The sequence below is a fragment of the Denticeps clupeoides genome, chromosome 2 (genome assembly GCF_900700375.1).
Source record: "Denticeps clupeoides chromosome 2, fDenClu1.1, whole genome shotgun sequence".
Lineage (NCBI taxonomy): Eukaryota > Metazoa > Chordata > Actinopteri > Clupeiformes > Denticipitidae > Denticeps > Denticeps clupeoides.
The window spans coordinates 21446764-21467393 of record NC_041708.1 but is presented as its reverse complement, the minus strand read 5'-3'; the positions used below and the strand labels follow the sequence as shown (position 1 = coordinate 21467393).

At 40.4% G+C, this 20630-nt stretch overlaps 1 protein-coding gene across 5 annotated transcripts in view; it reads right to left on the bottom strand.

The window, feature by feature from the left end:
• Positions 1 to 20630, bottom strand: part of myripb (myosin VIIA and Rab interacting protein b) — an 87898-nt gene that overhangs the window by 27065 nt on the left and 40203 nt on the right. For all 5 annotated transcript variants that reach the window (XM_028969515.1, XM_028969517.1, XM_028969514.1 and 2 more), the window contains one exon: positions 12714 to 12935. In XM_028969515.1, the coding sequence (XP_028825348.1) occupies positions 12714 to 12935 (222 nt within the window). The remainder of the gene's footprint in view (positions 1 to 12713; positions 12936 to 20630) is intronic.

Below are 20630 nucleotides of genomic sequence, written 5' to 3'. Positions count from 1 at the left end.
AGAGCTGCTATTAACATAATTGACTTTCTGAGACTTCTAATAAACTGAAGATGCTCCTATGGAAGGGCGAGGGGTGGCAGCGGATTTAACTGCAGATCAAACAGAACCCCAAACACTTACAGGACATTCTCTCATTTTCTGCAAGAGCATAAAAATGTATTTATTGCTTCTTGATATTAGGCCAAGTGTGATTCAGGATGCTGCTTGATTAAAAGACCTGCAGTATGATCCACATTTCTAAATGTATCAGTAGAGTTCACATAGCAGGAACTGTCAGGTGATCAAGCTAATTTACAGGCGGTGCTTCCACGGATCAGACCCGGTCATCCCACAGACTGAGCTGTGGAGGATCTGGAGGTAATGTCAACACCTTGAACTTGTTTTATCCAGATGCATTATCCTACCATCAGAGAAAACTGTTTCCATGAAGTTGTGTACTTGTACTTGAGTAAAGTTGAGGGGAAGTTTTTCTATCTCTCTCTCACAAACACAGAAAAAAAAAATCTTCACCCTCTCTTATTGTACTGTATCTCTTCATGCTGGAAGAACAGTATGGTCTGCCTCCTAATTAGCTCTGACATAGGTCACTTCCATTCTATAGAAAAATTTTATTACAAAAAATAAATAAATAAATAAATAAATAAATAAATAAATAAATAATAAATGCAGGTACCCTCATAGCTGTCCCTGGTGAGAATAAATCCGGTTCTCTGCTAAAAGTATGTGTGACTGTGAATGTGCCCTTTATACAGCAATGCCAGAATTCACAGTGGAGTCTGTGGGAGGATGCAGTCAGACAAGAAGAGTCACCTTGAACATGACACACTGACAACAGCGACTTTAGAGAGGTGGGTGGTCAGCATAGATATACAGGTTATGGTCAGCGTATATACGGTCCAAAGCAACTGTTTTAAGCAGCACCTCTTGGCTGTCTTGTGATGGGAAACTATCACAGCTGTCATGTTAAAATACCCGGATTCTGTAATGTAAAAATTAATAATTAAAAACCCTCAACGTGATCTACAAAATATATCTGAAATACAACTGGGGGAGAGACATCATAAAACAAGCTGTCTGCATAAGTATGCACACCCTTAAACTAACACTAAAGTTGAAGCACCTTTTGATTTAATTATAGCATTCTTTCTTCTATTGGAAGATATTGGATTTAAGTCTGGGTTCTGGCTAAAACTACCCAAAACAAAAGCACCAAAACACAGATTTCCACTGCGCACACACACACACACACACACACACTCACACTCACACACACACACACACACACACACACAGAAAACGGCACAGTTCTGGTGTATAAATTGTTCATAAGAATAATGACCACAGTAAAGAACATGCTGGTATCATTAAAAAACCAAGTAACATACACAATTGATTCCCTCTGAGTCATTCTCTTATCTCTGTGTGGGAGTGTGTATGTGTGTGTAGGCCCTTGCTTTGTAGGTATGTTTAATGGCTGATTGCTTGCCTAGGGTAAATTAAAGCAGTAATCCAGTGCACACTCAGCTCGTCTCCTGAGACAATACACCTCTTCTGCTTTCCAGACTGGCTCACTCTGTGGATTTCTAATAACACTTCTATGCTTTCACTAGAGCAGATACTTTATGCAGGTATATTTGGGACACAGATGGTACAGTCAAAACCGTACCACACGTCTTTAGAGAGAGGTTTGAGATGTGAATGGAAGGATCGGGGTTGCATTCTTTAGATGTTAGGACCCAGGATTAGAAAAACCTCTGTTCATTTTGTTTTGTTTAAAACAGAAATATTTTTTCCATTAATTAATGAAACAAATGTACCTCTACAGTGACAACTGAGTTCAAGAAGGTTATTACTGTAAATTATCTATTTTAGCACTTCTGTGTGAGTTGTTACACAAAGCAGAATCTGATATGTGGACAAATAAATCAGTTGTGGGTTTGAATCCTGCTCTCAGATGTGCGTGTGTGTGCACGTGTGTGTTTTCAGTTTTTATTTATTGTACTTTCAACCATCCTTGGTTAACGCTGATCCAGAAAATAATTTCACATCCTGTACCCCAAAATCATACACATGATTCTTGAATGTGTTTCACATTCTTTACAATGTCGACATATTTACATGATTATGACTGCATGGCAGCTTCTGTCATATATTGTCATATCTGTTACACTGACTCATCCCGCTGACAATTTGGCCATCACTCAGCTCCAATGGTGACTCAGCAAAAAATAACCAGCACTACCAATGCTGCCAGCAGCCGTCAAGCTATAAAGCCCACAGAGTGGGGAAGTGATGGGATAATAGCTCCGGTGTCACTTCCTGATAGAAATATGTGAAGGTCGGCTTGGCTGCAGGACAGATAGAAAATTGTTCCGCTTTCTGGCCTCTGGGGTTCATCTCCTTCAGGCTGTTTGCCCAGAAAATGCCATGGAGTATCGTGGCATTTGGCCACAGTGTGCAAATCTTGTGCCACTGTGTCCTTAATGAGGGAGGAAGATTAGATCTGACCATGCTGATATTTAACAAATGAAAATGGGGGCATAAAATATTTAAACAAAATATTACTGACGGCCATGTATGAAAGAGTAATAAATACAAGAGGGCTCAAGGGTTCTTCTAATTGCTGGGAATATAGTCAAATTTAGAAAATGCACTGATTGATGAATGGATAGAGCTAGAGCAACTTGTATTGCTTGTACAGGTTCTGTCCCACTTTTGGATTCATTTGTAGGACAGTACCTGTGTGTGTCGTGTCCATAGTTATGCATGTTTTTGCTGCAACTATTTCCCATTCAAGCTGGTATACTGGTCATAGTACCAGGCCATTTAAATCAATTTAAATAAAATACATAGGCCCAAGGATGCATACACACATGCACTAGCACAGGAAGACATAGTGCATAATAAATAAGTCCATACTACTAAATAATTTACATTGCTATTTGTTATATGGTTTTTCATTGTATCATAATTATAACTAATGAACTGTAACTAATTAGATGTGCTGCGAAGAGCTGTGAACCTCATGTCACATGCATGTTTAAATATTTTCAACTGGTCGCCCCTGCTTTGCACTCTCTGCAAGCCTGAAAAAAAAAGACCCGCCCAGAAGCAGACACTCCACAAGCACATTGCTCCCCTGTTTCAACACCTCGGCCGCCATGTATCTCCATTAGAAAAGAACAAAAAGATCAAAAATGCAAAAAAAAGTGTCCTCTGAATTGGCCCTGAAGGTTTTTCCACTGTTCCCTCTCCATCTTGAAGAGTGGATCATCTCCGGCTATAAGATGAATTTCACATCCATGTCATTTTAACATGAATGAATTCATTGCAGCGATTAACATGCTATTGTGATGTTGCACTGCTAAATGTTAATTAGTTAAAAGTCAGTTGTTCATTACCTTGGATGTGGAGAAGCATGTCATGTTGTACCTATGACATCAAAGCATGGACTTCAACAAACACATAATTAAGCAGACATGTGGAGGAAGCAACCACTTTCTGAACGCTTGTAGACTTGAAGCCAATGTTCAGCATTGAGCTGCAGAAAGCCTTGAAAGTGAGACTGCCACAAAAACACACACCTGCACATACACCATGAAAGCCGTATTCTTACAAATCATCTTGAAACATGCAGCAGAAAGTCAAAGGGTTAACACTTCACTGCAAGGAAGATTCTATATGTGGTAGAGATTGGATTGTACATTTATCTTTCTAATTCACATGCACACACCCACAGTGCATGACAAATCCACAGAGGCTCTCACTGCCACTGTAATGAAATTGCTGTTGCCGCTGATGCAGCTTTGATACCTGATGCTGAAAAATAAAACGGCTCCTTTGATTTCAAAGGAAACCTCACAGAAGCAGAACGCCCTTCTACAGAGGAGACTCCACACGAGAGACATGAACTCCCTCTGAGAAGGCTCTACTGAAAATGCTGCATTAAAACGATGTAAGACTATCAATTAATGAAAGCAGTAAAAATGCAGGCATGTTTCCTTCTAGCACCTCGAGGGTTTTACAACCCGCCCCGCTGCACGTATGTAATATATCCAAGCCTGTCATTTCAATTCAGCACAGAATTATTCAAAAATGGCACTGGCACAGTCTTGCTGGGTTCCTAACACACATTGGGCACTATTTTCAAATGGCAATGATAAAGTGCAAGGATTTACATAAATACATAAAACAAGAAGTATCTGAAATAATGTTTGTATTTATATACAAGCATTGCTCTAACACTGTACTTAATACCATGTCAAAAAAATTGTCCAAATGAACAAAACCTACACATGCTATCTGTCAACGAGAGGAAATATGTATAATATGTGTGTGTGAGAGAAAGAGAGACAGAATAAAGACAGAAAAGACATCAGTTGGAATGCCTCAGTACCACAGTCCAGGATGACGGGAGATGCAAATGAACAAGTTTGCCAATTGTTATGCACACACACACTCAGAAACAAAAGGCTGCAAATGTGTTTATGTGTGCAGACAGTGAAAGAGGGAGATAATAGAGCTCTGTCGGTGTTTGACAGTGAAGGAAGGGATTTCTGCAATTATGGAAATGTTTTCATGGGTAGAAACTCAATCACCGCTCTTGCTCCCTCCATCATCCTATCCTTCACGTTCCATCATTTCTCAAGGGCCAGTGTTACACCTTCAGATTGTGTATCTGTTTCAGTATTAGATTCCCTAAATACTGATTTGATTGTGAGAATAGAGATTTGTACTATGTATTTTAAAGGGCGCACAAATGCCATGAGCTGACGTTGAATGATGGATGCTGAATGTTTGCTGATGAACGAAGATAGTAGCTGCATTTCTATTGCAGAGTTGCTCAAAATGACTGTGTTCCCATTAAGTCTCTCGTGAGAAGTCGTTCCTTCTCTGTCCAGACATACTACACCATGTACTTTAAAATGTCATGTCACCTGTAAATGAGACAAAATGGAGTGCAGTATTAGGAAATATGCCTTTTTCAAAGGGTCTGAATTACCATCTCATGCAAGCGTAAAAAAACTTTATTCTTGACATGATTTCATTTGGCATATTTTCCAACAGTAAAGTTCTCATGTAGCATTTTTATTTCTCAGTCATTTAATCATCTCCATCAATGCACAAATGATCATATACTGAGAGAAAATCCAGGATTAACTGGCCTTTTTATATAAAGTCCTTTCAGCATCTTTACATTGTGATGCATTATATATAGTGGATGTGAACAGTGTACAAACACATTAAAATTGCAGGATGCACAGTGCATCCGGAATTCTACACACAACACCCATAATGACTTTGTGAAAAAGTTCTCTTGATGACCGGGGGAGATATGGATGCACCTGACCTTATGTACCTGTGCTTTGTCAGTTTTATATTTTTTATAAATTTGCCAGAACCTCAAGTAAACTTTTTTCTCCTCGTTTTATTATGGGGTGTTGTATGAATTCTGAGGGAAATAATGCATTTAACCCATTTTGGAATAAAGCAGAAAATAATGAAGATCACAATGAAGCAATAATTTCAACCATTTCATAGAAATGAAAATGTTTTTATTTATAAATGATAAAAACATTTTCCTTCCATGATTAAACTGCAGCAGCAATATAAAATTGTCACGGCTCCCATTGGTCCACCCATTTGTCCACCGGGCCACCAGAGGGAGCCTGGGACACCCAAACCTCGCTGAAGCAGAAGGACTACACGCCCAGGTCAAGAGACAGTATAATTCGTCAATACAGTTCATGTTTGCTGTAAGTCATTTGCTTGATTGATCTCACCTCAAGCCAACTTCCATGTTTTAGTATTGCCCTTCTGACTCTTAATTGGCAGACCGCCTTTTCCGTCCACGACCACGATTCCAGTCTTGTCTCCGATGTTACATTTGCCACCCGGAACCACCCACACTCATCGATCCCGATTACAGCCAGTTGCCTTCCAATTCTGCTACTCTGAAGCCCACCTTGCCCGCTGCTGGTGTGCCCCACCTCCTCGTTCCTGATAAAAAAACTCACAGCATAAACGTATGAAGACAAGGTCACAAAACGCGAGGGGCTTTCCATGTCTAGTATCTTCCCCCAGTTTCATTGTTATGTTGCTTGACTGCACATATCATATGGTAGAAGAATGATTCAGTCCATGGTGCACTGGTTTACACCCAGACCTCGACATAAAACACTCACAAATCATATGGGGGGGAAACAGCAAACCTTGACATAAAAAGGAACAGAAAAAAAGAGAAGAAAACTGATGGGACAATTAATCATTAAATGAACCAGCAAGTCTTCCCCACATAAACCATGAGACTATACTATTCACAGTATCAATGTGAATCGTTGACTATTTAAACCGTGCTAGAACAACAGTTTTGCTCTATTTGTGGGTCATTTATGTGCTGAATTGTATTAGTAAATTCCACATTTCATGATTCAGGCTCCATCAAGCTTGCAGAATTTCCCATGGAGGTCTAAAACAACACAGGATTAAACTGCAAGAGGGGGCATTTGAATGACTAACCGATTAAGGGATAAACGGATCATAAGATGTCCTGGTGGGTGTACTAAACACATGCATACACACACACACACACACACACACACACCAGGTCACATGGCCAGCTGTGAGATGTAAAAGAGGCAGCCAGTTTTCTGATTTGCTGCACAAAAACAATAAAAACACAAAGGCCGTAAATGCCAAGCACTAATCTCATCTCTTCGGGGATTCGGGATTTACTGTGGCAAAGCAGTGAAACTGAATAAAAGCAAATTCAGAACACACATTGCAAACTGCAATATTTATGTAATGCACAATCGGAGGAAGACCTATTTTTATTTACATACTCATGCACTTATTTTCATGTATTTATGAAGACCCAGGGCAAATTTCTGTATATGGGAAAATAACTTAATAATAACTCCAATGACAAATCTTTTGTCGAAGGCAAAGGCTCTACGCCTTATCTTTATATAACAAATTCCGGTTTACTTATTTTGACGAGTACGTTAGGTTCCCACTAAGATAAAAGTGCATGCCCGCACACACAATCACAAGACCTCTCGGCCACTGTGTCCTTCTTAAATGGCTGACTGTACCGAACGGAAGAGGTGATCACAGTATTCTGTCACAGCAGCAGGGCAGGGCCGATTATTCTAAACACTGATTTAGCTCCAGGCAGTGCACTAGAATACTGAGATTGCTTGAGGTGTGGATAAATGCATGTATTTGTAATGAGTCTGTGATAGAACCAAAGCAGTGGGCAGTGGTGGCCTAGCGGTTAAGGAATCAGAAGGTTGCTTGTTCGAATCCCGATCCGCCAAGGTGCCAATGAGGTGACACTGAACAAAGCCCCCACACTGCTGCCCGGGTGCCTGTCATGGCTGTCCACTGTTCACCAAGGGTGATGAAAGAAAGTGACTTTCGCCACATCCCTCCTGGGTGTTTCCACTTCATCCTTTTGACTGAGAGCATTTGCGGGTAAAGGGGAAAATGTAGAAGATAAAAGGAGTGATAAAGAAAATGGCTTACGGTTCAGATCCGATATCTATTTCATCTTCACTCTGATGCCTGACATGCACTCATGCCTAGTCACACACACACACACACACACACACACACACACACACACTCTCATATTTCTGCAGGGTTTTACATATAACTTTAAATATAACTTTGGCATACAGTGTGGCACATGGGGTGGTAGTAGACTAGAGGCTAAGACACTTGCCTATGAACCAGAAGTCCCAGGTTCAAACCCCACTACAACCATTGTGTCCCTGAGCAAGACCCTGAGTGTCTCCAGGGGGACTGTCTCTGTAACAATGGATTGTTTGTCGCTCTGGATAAGGGCGTCTGTTAAATGCCATAAATGTAAATACATACATACTGTTGCATACTGTTCTAAGATGTAGTATTTTGACCATACAGCATGTCTCATCCTCATCTTTTTTCTCATTCTCAACTTCACCCGGGCTGCCTAATCTCTTCCACACCTTTTCCATTTTACATATATTTCATTTGGGTCATTTGTGGGTCATATAATCATTTTGGGCATGAATCATAAAGGTGCAATTAGTCTTTCATTGTGATACAAAGCACAGCACACAAGGAAATGTGCTCTCTGGATTTAACAAATCACCCTTAGTGAGCAGTGGGCAGCCATCAAGTGTGTGGGGATGTTACCTTGCTCAAGGACACCTCAATGGCACCTTGGTGGTTTGGGATTTGAACTCGCAACTCGGTTAAGAGTCAATTTCCTTACCTGTTAGGCCACCAGTGCATCCCCAAGAGCAATTGAGCAAGCTACAGAATTTATACTTGGCCCAACTGCCTCAAATTTACAACTTTAAGAGGTTTTTGTGGACCTGTTGAAATGTATGACCAAAAATATTTGAGAAATTTAACAAAATGTTGCTTTACCAGCCAACAAATACATTCAGACTGCAAATGAGTACCATTTCACACAGAATGTGGATCTGGCTAAAATGGTTGAAGATAGTTACTCCTCTCCAAATGCCTTCTTCCCTGTCCACACTCAGGCACACACACAGAGATTACTTCCCTGATCTGTGAAGCACACTGTGCACCATTATGCTGCTTAACGCAGTCAGTCTTGAATCAGAGTGCAGTGCAGCACTGATCTAACACACAGTTCCCAGCTGGCAAAACTGCCAGGTCTCAGGTCACAAAGACAATTCTCACAATTTCCATTCTGTGCACAAGGCAGCTGTCTGAATGACCAAAAGCAAATGAAACATTAAATGAAATAGTCCAAATGCCTTAGTTTACATTTTTGAATTGTTATCATTAGAGTCCCCCACTCTCCTAATTATAATTCACTGCATTTGTACTTCTCAGCATGATAACTGAATGGATGGTGGTGCAATTTGCTCCTTTTAATTAATATGCAGAGAATGCAAACTCCTACTGGGCACGCTCTAATGGAAACTTTAAAGGGTGTATGGAGAACTACAAAAAGCTTAAGTTTCAACCCTTGCAAGCCATTAAAACCTTATACATTCACAAGGGATGTATCATCACCATGAATATATTCATCACATATGAATATTGTTACATTCTGTTTTATTTTTTTTTGGTGTGTTTCTGTTCTGTGTTTGTGTTGTGTTGTGTTTCCAGATTGCATCACTTCCGGTTTCCCCGCGCTTCCCGTAAGAGGCTTGTTGGTGTTTGTTTTTCACTTTTTTTGCCTGTTTTGTTTGTCATTAGTCATTGTAATTTGTATGAATTTCTTCTTTATTTATTAGTTTTTTTGTTAGTAGGTTTTCGTCTTTTCTTTTATTTGTTATGGGTCGTACCCCTAGACTGACTCGTAACAATATCATTACAAATCACTTGTTTTATGCAACAGATGTTTTCACCCATGTTTCATGTATTTATTACTATTATAATTGAATACTACAATTTAAATAAATACCTAGAAGAGTCATTCTAAACCCTGTTACTGTCATTACCCAGTAAAAATACATTTTTGAATAAAACAGGTGATAATAACTGGTGTTCTAATGTATTTGCACAGATAATGTGAGGAAATCTTGGAATTAAAAATGCATACTCAATTTATCCATCTTCATATTACATTTTACACACATATTACACACAAAGGGTGGTAGTAGCCTAGTGGTTAATACAATCAGTAGTTACAGGGACAGTGCGAGTGTAAGTCGCTCTGGATAAGGGCGTCTGATAAATGCTGTAAATGTAAATTTACATGTATGGCATATGGAGTAACAGGTGAAGAATCTGCTGGAATTAATATTAGTTCTGTTTTGGTTGGATTGAGTTTTAGATGATGGGCTGCCATCCAAGATGAAATACAGGTTAGACATGCAGAGATTTTAGAAGCAGCATGTACATCTGAGGGAGGAAAAGAGTAGATAGCAGTGGGGATAAACCATGTAAGGAAATGGCCTCACCAAGTGATCTTGAGTAGAGGGAAAAAAGGAGAGGACCAAGTACTGAGCCCTGAGGGACATCAGTGGAGAGTCTGCATGAAGCAGATGTGGATACTTTCTGAGTCACTTGGTAAAAGAACAACCATTTTAATGCTGAGCCCTGAAATCCAAGTCAGGAGAGTCTTGCGGTTAACTGTGTCATATGAAAGAGTGTCAACCAGCAGATGGCATGGAGGTTTGTCACAAGGCCAGAACTGTTACTCACACACACCCCACAGTTTTACTCCACTGTTACTACATACTGGATCGTGGAGTCCATGACTACTCCCAGTAGGAGTAACGTGAAAAAGTAAATGTTTCAATTACACTCTACTGTCTAAATAAAGGACTCTCTCTCTCTCTCTCTCTCACACACACACACACACACACACACACTTGGCTGCAGGCTCTCAGGAATTCAACAGTGGCAGGAAATGACAAAATTACATCTGGAGAAATGTCTTTCTGGACCTTTCAGTCTGTCTCTCATACTGTGTGTGTGTGTGTGTGTGTGTGTGTGTGTGTCTGTGTGTGTGTGTGTGTGTGTGTGTGTGCGAGTGTGTGTGAGAGTGTGTGTACACCTGCTTTGGTTTACATATATATGGGGCCAGTTTCAAATTCTAATGAATAACTGTTTAAAAAATGAAACTGTTAGAAACATTTGATGGTGAACATGCTATCCCAATATAAATTCCCATATTAGGGATGCATCTGTAAATTCAAAATTCTAAATTATAACTTCCACAGACCACTCCACAGGCACGTCCTACATAACATCTTTTAAACTGATGTCATGCACGCACACACACACACTCACAGCACTCTAGCCAGATTAAGAGAAAATATGACATTGGGCTGAAGTGAAAGCTGAAAATGTTAAGTCCATGTCTTCATTTCACAGATGGATGTGCAGAGGGGTGGAGGATAACCTTAATATGTAAAATAAAGGGGATTTGCCAGTCATCCATCTTTCCTGCTCTGCTGAAAGGGTCTTTACAGTGCAAGTTCTGCCCCCCTCCTTTCCCCAAGGCCTATTTAATCAGTGGAAGGAGCGGTAATGTGGAGGCTGTCTATTCCTTAGACTCTAATGTGCTCAGTAGCTGTGGACTCGAATATTTACATGACTGGCCTAATGTTGTACCCAGGCATGTCTGCCAATTTGGTTTTCAGCCAAACTCTTTCGTGTTTGATGTCTTTTTCCAGAACGCTCAAACAGTTTTGGCAAAAATGGACACAAACCCAGACAAGGCCCTGCACTGAGCTTCTTCTGTCCAATTTTATCAGCAGTGTGTGGTGCAGACTACCACAGAGCAGCAGCGGGGGGGATTTGCAATTAAATTAGAATATGTTCACAGTTAGAACATTGGTACAAGCAGACAACACATAATCAGTAAATTCGGTTTCACTGGAATAAGTGTCTCACTCAGGAACACAATAGTAGCAAGTGGAGATCTAACCTGTGATCACACCCTAGGTTCCTACTACCTTAATAAATATCTAAACTATCTGTTCTGTTCATTGTTAATAGAATTACAACTTACAACCAGGATCAATTCTCCATTATCCAGACATCCTCTCTCACACACATACAAAAGTCATGTTTTAGGCTCTATCTGTCCTGTAAATTATCTTTCAAATCTTTAGTAAACCTATTTTGGTAGATGTCCACACACACACACACACACACACACACACACACACACACACACACACACACACACACACACACACTCTCTTTCTCTCTAGAATAACTGGTGGCTGTAACATCGTGGCACTGACATGCTGCAGATTCATGAGCTTTGACATGCCACGTTGGCACGTTGTACCATTTCTGTGTGTTTCGCTGTTAGCTGTGTGTGCATGAGTTTGTGCATAAGATGTGCTTGTGTGTATGAGATTTCAAGTGAGGGAGACAGGCAGCACCAACCTGCCCATTTGACAAATCCACTTTCTGCCTGTCTGCCTGTGTTTTGTCCACGAGGGTGTTTGTGTGTGTTTGTGTGTGACTGTCTATCTTGACATGGTTATATGTAATCATCAGAGAATGTGTATTGCTGTGTATTTGATTGTGTGTGATTGTGTGTTACCGTGGGTGAGAGTGCATGTTTTCTCTATGTATGTGCTTACAGTGATCACCAACAACCACCTCTGAAGGTACCAAGACACCTTTTAAAAAGAGGTTGTGCAATGGGCCTTCATGCTTCAACACAGTTTTTTCAGCATATCCCACAGATGCTTGAACAGAAGTGAACGCTGTGACAAGCTCTTCAAACCATTCCTACCAGCCGCTTCAATTAAGGGCTGTCTGTGGTCTGTAGTCCAATTCCCAGTGCATCACATCACATTCCCATAGTGCATCCTGCTGCCATTTTCCCCACAGGTAAATAATGCACAAGCACACCGGCCGTGCACACGATCTAACCGTGATGACCATGCCACATACACACCGCTATATCCATCACTTTCTTTCATGACCAGATAGGTCAGACGTACCTTCTCAACATCCCCAATAAGCTTTGGGTGCACGTGTCTTTTTCACTGGTTCTACTTCCTTGGACCACTTACATCAGGGATATTTTGGAGGTATATCACTATTAAAGACCTTCAAAAAGTGACTGCTGCCTAATGACAATCAATGTTCAGTGGCTTAATATTGTGGCTGAAGTATGTATGCGCCTCACGAATAACGTGTGTGAGAGTGTGTGAGCATTAACCTCTACATTTTTGGGTGTGTACGTGTGAGCACGTATATGATCCACTCACCTGCCCTTCTGGCAGACGGTGCAGATCCAGCCGTTCTCCCTCTGGCTGAAGGTCCTGCAGGCCTTGCAGACGTTGTAGCTGCAGTCCAGGCAGCTGCGCTTGGGGTTGAGCAGAAAGGTGAAGGGGGAGCAGCAGCGGATGCAGCAGAGCTCATTAAAGCGGTGCTGCTTGGTGAGGAGCGAGCATCTACTGCCCTCCTCCACCAGCTCCTGTTTCATCTCACTGAGAGAGGAGGAGAGGCAGAGAGAACGAGAGAGAGGGAGGGAGGGGAAGGACCAGGGGAAAGGGAGAGAGAGAGAGAAGGATGAAGAGGTGGAGACAGAGAGAGGGTGGGGAGAGAGAAGGGGGAGGAGAGAAAGAGGACAAGTGAGAAGAGATGAAGAGGCGGAGACAGAGGACAGGCAGGGAGGAGAGAGAGAGAGAGAGAGAGAGAGAGAGAGAGAGAGAAGGTGAGTGAGGGGTTGAATGTGTGATGCTAAGTAGCTGCAGATGTTGAAAAATTAAAAAGAGGAGAATTGCGGAGGCAGAGGTAGGAATGGAGAAACAGACCAATCTGCTCTCTCCCACTGTTCTCTACCCCACCACACAGACACACAAACACACACACACACACACACACACACACACACACACACCCCGATCTCTTACTCCAATCTCCCACGCTAACGAGATGGATGACATTTCAATCCACCAAGGCATCAGTCTGTGCTTCCTCACATCAATCAAACCATGTGTGTGCAGGCTTAAGGTGGAAGTTCAACTGGACGAAAACCAGAATCATGAAGAAAAAAAAGTATGCACAGCTTTAAATCATAATACACACAAAGGATGTTTCAGAATTATTAATGATTTCTTAATATCACAGATAATCCTAAATCTCATCTTAACCTAGTAACAAAAAGTACCATTTATAAATAATGTATTTATCCCAGAGGACCTTAAAGCCATTTCACTTTGATTAGAAAAACCTAAAGGTCTCCACAAAGTAGGTGCTTACTTTTATCATCAACCATATGAAGGCATGTGGTGCTTGAAGGTTTCTAAACAAGCACGCACACACACACACACACACACACACACACACAATTATAAAGCTACATTTCACAGTGACACAAACTGCACAAAGTGCACCATAATGTTCCCAGGAAGGGTCATAAAATCAGTAATTATAGCTTCAAGCACAGTATGACATTAAAGTCAGTAGATGGAGCAAAAACAGAATAATATAAAACAAGAATCCACGGCTAAAGATTTGAAAGACAGAGGGACATATTTCAACACAATTTAGCACAGAGGTAATGTTTGCTAATCTCCTATTTGCCCATGTGTGCCCATTGGAATGCTTTGTTTTAGTAGAGATATCTATAATTTCCAAGATCGCATCTGTGTCCCCATAGACAAGATGCATCACGAATGTAGAGAGCAGAAGGAAACATGAGTCCAAGGCGATGGACGCTGCACTATAACAAGGAATCTTATGTTTTGTGCCTGGCTTTAAATCAACCAGAATGTAAGTTAGTTCCTCCTCTTTAAGCTAGAGATAACCAGCCAGAACCCATTTTTACTTATTTCAGAAAACCAAGAAATATCTAACTGTGACGTGATTGAGCATGGATAAAGCAATATGTCTTATTCATATGTCTTATCATGAAAATACAAGAGATCACACCAACTTTGCTGAGGGTTAACATAAACAGTGCTGAAATATACGACTGGTTCAAGTAAAACTCCTTGGGTAAATCGGGTTGTTGATTATGCAGATGTAAAATGATTTTTGTCCTGGCACATGAAGTAATGAATCAAATACAAAAGTACAGAAAAAAAAAACTCTACAGGAAACAAAGTGTGTCATTAATATAATAAAACATTTTTGGATAATAATACACATTATTGGACAACTAGACCATAATGTAACATTAGTGAGAAATTGGGTGGGTGTTAAGAGGTATTGACTAAATACTGAAGTATAGGATTAAATGTTTCCAGCCCAAGGCCAACTAGACCAATCAGACTCATGGACAAATCCATGAAAAACTGCTTAAAGTATCACACAAACATCTATTTATATCTTCACTGCCATTTGATATATAAATGCCACACACTTGTTTACCACTGTACATTCACCTAGGGTGAGGTTTAGATCTGTACCAAAGTTCTAGTTTAAGGTTATAAAATAACATTTATTGTAATGTAAATGTAACATTTATTGTAATGCAATGTAATTTTCATATATAAGCAATTTTATAATGACTGCAAATACTAAAGACAAAGTACATGCTTTAATTAGGAGAATCCAGAGAACAGGCGTAAGCCCAGGGTCTTCTATTCGGACAAAACACCCCCAGGGTGTGTCTATCTATCTCTTTTCAGACTTTTTCTCTCTCCGTGTGTGCAGATAAGAAAAAGACTGGCAGAGCTATGATGATGATGATCAATTATAATAATGAGATTAATATCCAACACATACTACCCCAGTATAATAGATGATCAGACATGCATAACTTCCTCAAGCATTAACTCATGTCTTTTTAAAGAGGTCATTAAAATGGCCATAACTCTTTGCCCACACCATAAACCAAATGACTTTTATATACACACACACACACACACACACACACACATACATTCAAACACTCTTTAGTTTAAGATCTGATTGTCACTTTCCATCTACTAAGACCCAATTACATAATTCTGAGGCAAATTTAGATTCCATTTTAAGGTCAGCTCTTTCTGAGTCCTAATCAATCACCTAATAATGGGGAAGGTCATTTGCACTGTTCAGCAATTCAAAGTAATCTAGACGGTGAAGAGAAAAAATGCTTAATGGACCAAAAGCAACATGTCATAAGACAGAGAAGGGATATTTGTGAGAAGGGTCAGTTGAGGAAAATCTGGACAATTAACATCACTCTGGTTCTGAATTTACGATGCAGTGGTGACCCAAAAACGAAATGAAAAATGTTCCCCTAATATTACTGATGACAGACGCCCAAGGTAAAAGATGGTCAGTCAATGTTCTCAGGTGACACTCAAAGTTTGTAAAAGAAAAGAAATGGTACAATAATTGAAACAATCAGTCTTAAGACGGCTGCGTATTTCAAGCTGAACGGGTCAGTTAGAATGTTATCCAGTGTATTGACACTTAGGTTGCAACAACACTAGAAGGAGAAAAATAAAAATGCTCCTTTATTGCTCATTATTGTGGTCATAAAATTGATTCGATTTCTATTTTATAAATATATCATTGGATTCAAATTTGACATATTCTGCAGGCATCCTGGTGCATTTAATATAATCTGAGAATGACCTAGTTTACAATCAGGCACCCATATAGAGGTATATCCTTTTATGGCAGGGAATACTGAGAGATTGTACTGATACCAAACTATTACCATCTGCACAAAAAAAAAAATTATGAATTGGGCAAAAAACATTTAGTGCTGGGAAACCAGAGTTAAAAGACCATCTGAAACAACAACCATGGGTTGCAGTAATGGACATGAATAATGGAGTGAAGTAGATTTAACTAGTCATTCACTGAGACCGAGGAAAACAGAGAGTGAGTGGGAATGGCCGAATAAGTGTGACAAAAGTGAAACAGAAACCAGTTGTGGCAAGCGTTACCATGGCTTTGTATTAATCATTACTATTTTTATTAGCCAAGAAAATCTATCTTAAGTTAGATGGAAATCTACTGTTCTTCTCTTCTCCAGAGGCAGCAATCCTTTTACAGTAGCAGGTCGGTAAAACTAATGAGTGTAATTCAACGGTTTCTGAGTTTTATTTTTGAAAACAAAAGAGCAAAAAATATACTTATGATGAAATATAAAAGTTAATTTGGCAAAAAAACACAATTGTTTGAGCCATTAAAATAACATAAAATTGATGTATAATTGTGTCCTGACATTGTTAATGACTATATTTACTGTTAATGTAGAGAGGACCATTAGTGGCAAACAATCAGTCTTGAGTTCATTGATTATTCGAAAACCCTTTTGCAATACAGCCGGAAACAGTTGCACTGATTAAAGGGGCAATAAAGGTAAAGCAGGCTGACTACTTGAGTGTGCATCAGCAAATGCAGCTTTGTTTCTAAACTTGTCTATGACTAAAACATATTACACTCAAATTAATACTGTGTTTTCCTATATGGACGACAAGAAAGTGAAGTGAAGTGATTGTCACATGTGATACACAGAAGCACAGTACACGGTGCACACAGTGAAATTTGTCCTCTGCATTTATCCCATCACCCTGAGTGAGCAGTGGGCAGCCATTACAGGCGCCCGGGGAGCAGTGTGTGGGGACGGTGCTTTGCTCAGTGGCACCTCAGTGGCACCCTGGCGGATTGGGATTCGAACTGGCAACCTCCTGATTAGGGGCTGCTTCCTTAACCGCTAGGCCACAACTGCCCCGTCTAAATGAAACTGTCTAAATGACCGTAAACATTTTAAAATAAATACGCATTTCTTATGTTCCAACAAATGCAGTGAAAGAACATACTATGCAAGGTAATGAGTAAAAGATGACATTATTCTGCACATTCTCTGTGCACAGAAGCACTTAAAGCAACAACACATGTGAACTGTGGGTTTCTTCAGAGAAATCCGTTAAAATATCGACTTGCTCTATGTGCTGGAGCGCAGTTACAGAAGTGTAAATGCAGGACATCCAGTGGCTGTTCATACTCATGGGATTCAAACACACACAGAGACGATTGCTAGGCTTGTTTACTCATCTCTTCGGTGTGGTGGCAGCTACAGGCAGATTTTATTCCCATCTGTTAGCTCATTGGGACGGCCCTTCAGAGGAGCCGTGTTTGTCTTGAATGTGGCAGACGTCCAGACGTTTCTATTCAGGACACGGTCCAAACAAAACCAGCTGCAGAGCAGCTGTTCTCTGGAGGATAGCAGGAGGAAGCTGACTACAGACATTAACCAGGTATGCCTCACCAGATTAGCAAACAAGCTTGTGTCAAAATGTATGTCAGAACCACAGACAGCAGTCAGATCAGAACCAAGGACAGGACCACTGACGTTGTGTTAATAGAACCATATAGACATATAATTACACAACGTCTCATAATAACATTTTTATTCAAAGCCTGTAATCCCTGCATGTTTGGATTTAAGGTTCATCATGGCTGCCGACAAACCTTCAACATTTCATTTCAGTTTTTTTGTCCTCCAATGTAATAGCTTTCTTTCTGGCCGCTCTCAAAACCCCATGTGGGGAATTGCTGGGTTTCATAGCTGGCTGTCTCAGAGTCTTGCCTCTCCACTCAGAAAGGATCCTTACATGATGTATTTTCTATGAAATCCAGAGGACATTCCTTGCACTTCACTGCGAATCATGCTGGAGGTTTCTTTCACCCACGCTGTGTTTAATTGGAATTCACCTGCAATCTTTCCCTGACCATATGTACATCTGGTCTTTATCCTTGGAAATGTATGCACTTTCAGGCACTGGGGACACAGGAGATTGACCCTTGGTGCAAAAATCCCCTCTTTACTTTGGTTTCATGCCATTGCATCATGACGATGGCAGCCCATTAACATCACTAGGTCCAGTTTCCAATGTCATTCTTCCATATACATTACTATTCAAAAGATTAGGGGCACTTTTTTGACAGGAAACAACTGTTCAGTGCATTAAAAAATATCAATAAATGGACAACACTCAAGTCTAGACATTGCTCAAGTTGTAAATTACTATGGGAGCTGGAAATGACTGTAAATGATGGAATATCTGCATACAGAAAGGAACTTTATCAACAACAAGCAATTCCAATGGCATGCTGTGCCACTTAAAAGCGTCATTGATTAACTGATTTTCAATTATCTTGGTACATCTATAAACAATTTAACTATTAAAAAAAGGCATAAAACTGGCCTTCTTCACATTAGTATCTAGTGAAATCAGCTGATGTGGGTTTGACTACATCGTTATTTCAAATTTTGTCAATAACAATTTTTTTTTTTATTGTTTCTATGTAAACACATTTCATGAATTATAATTTCAAAATTACCCTACATTTTTGAATGTGTTGAGTAATAAGGTCTTGATTTTCCACAGCTGACTGTTAAAAGTCGACTTTTTTCGACTTGTAGTCTTGGTTCTTGTTCATTGATTTCACCAATCCCTTGTGTTCTCTTAGCTATTTAAACTCTATAGACTGGACATGATTTGGAAAAACACACATCTATCAACTGGGCAATTCTGTGGAAAATGAAATGAAAATGCAAAAAGAATTCTGTAATATTTACACTTTTACTTGTATTAATATTTAAGATGGGTACACAGATATTATGAAACATTTAATTCCGTTAACATGCCAAAACATGCCACTCAAACGAACATTCCAGGACACAACTGATGATCAGCCTGGCCTGCTGAGTCCCCTGTTTCAGTTCCACTGCATGATTAAGTGTTGATATGCAGAATGAATTGACTAAAACACGTAGAGAGGAATAAAACAACTCCTTTATTGAATGTAACAGCTCACTGCAAGACTGGAGCTCTGTAGCATGTAAAGACTGAGCCTCTGCTCTTAACAGATTCCCAATCTGCCACGTCCTGTTAATAAGAGCCTGGCTGAAAGATGCATGAGGATGATTTCAATATTAATCCTCATTTATATTTTATGAGTCCAAAGCACAGCATTCTCCAAACGGAAATTATTGAAGAGTACATCTAGGCAGACAAACTACTTTGCTTCCCTGCCATAAATTCTTGCTCTATATCTAAAAGTGTGAGACTGCTTCATATGAGTTGCGGGAAATGTGGGTTTATCCTGACCACCCAAAACATTGCAACCAACGTCCACACGAAATCCAAATCATCAAAGAGTGCTCATCCACCAAACGGTGACTGTGTGGCAAAATGTCAAGCTCACAAATGGCAAGCAAATACTGTAACAACAGTCTCCGGCATCTAGTGTCAGCTGGTTGCGGTTACCGGGTTGCAGTTACCGCTGAGTGCAGGCCACGCCCAGTCCTCATTCCCTACGCCTGTTTCCCCTGCACCAGTGGTCCGGTCTCTTAGACGCACGTCCATTGTATAGCACTGTACGTTTGTGCGTCTGTACGAGTCTTGTCTCGTCTCGGTTTGTGTGTCTGATTTCTCCGTTTGCACAAATCCCTCTGTGGGTGAACGCAATGTCTCATGTGTCCTGTTGCCGCAGCAGTGTCCTGCCCTGTGTATTAGTGTCTGGTCTCAGGGCAGAACAATGTGGTCTGTGTCTGCATTTTAATCCGAGGCTGTGTGACTTCCGAGTCGAGGGCCTGACTGGCCCGGTCCATGTCTAGTAGTCTGCGTCTGTCTACATGTAACGATCTCTACTGCAGCCGGTGTGGCTCTACTGTCAGTGTCTCTCAGGGTCTGTGTTAACCATTGTTTGTCTTTCCTTTCAAAGTAAGTCACCTCCCCTGCAATTGTGTTTCTGCCTTCCCACTCCCCGTTTCCAAGTTCCCCATTCTCACAGTACTGAACATGAAGGTTGTGGTTATCCATATAAATGTATATGTATATTCCAGGAATCCCATAGGTAAGGGAATTTCAGTAAATGAGAGGGAAAGTCAGGGAGTTTGATCATTTGGGTTAGGAAATTTTGTGTAAACCTGATGTGTATTTACACAACTTTGTTCCCAGTGAGTGTTTTGTTTTGCTCTCCCGCTCTAAAAAATATGCAACATTATAGAATGCGAAATCTTTGCAGAGTCTATGTCCACTTGCTAATTTACCAAACATGCCAGGCAAGTGCGGTAGGGTGGTAGCAGCTTAGTGGGTAATACACTCACCCATGAACCAGAAGACCCAAACCCCTCTTACTACAATTGGGTCCTTGAGCAAGACACTTAACCCCAAGTTGCTCCAGGTGGACTGCCCCTGTATCTACTGATTGTAAGTTGCTCTGGA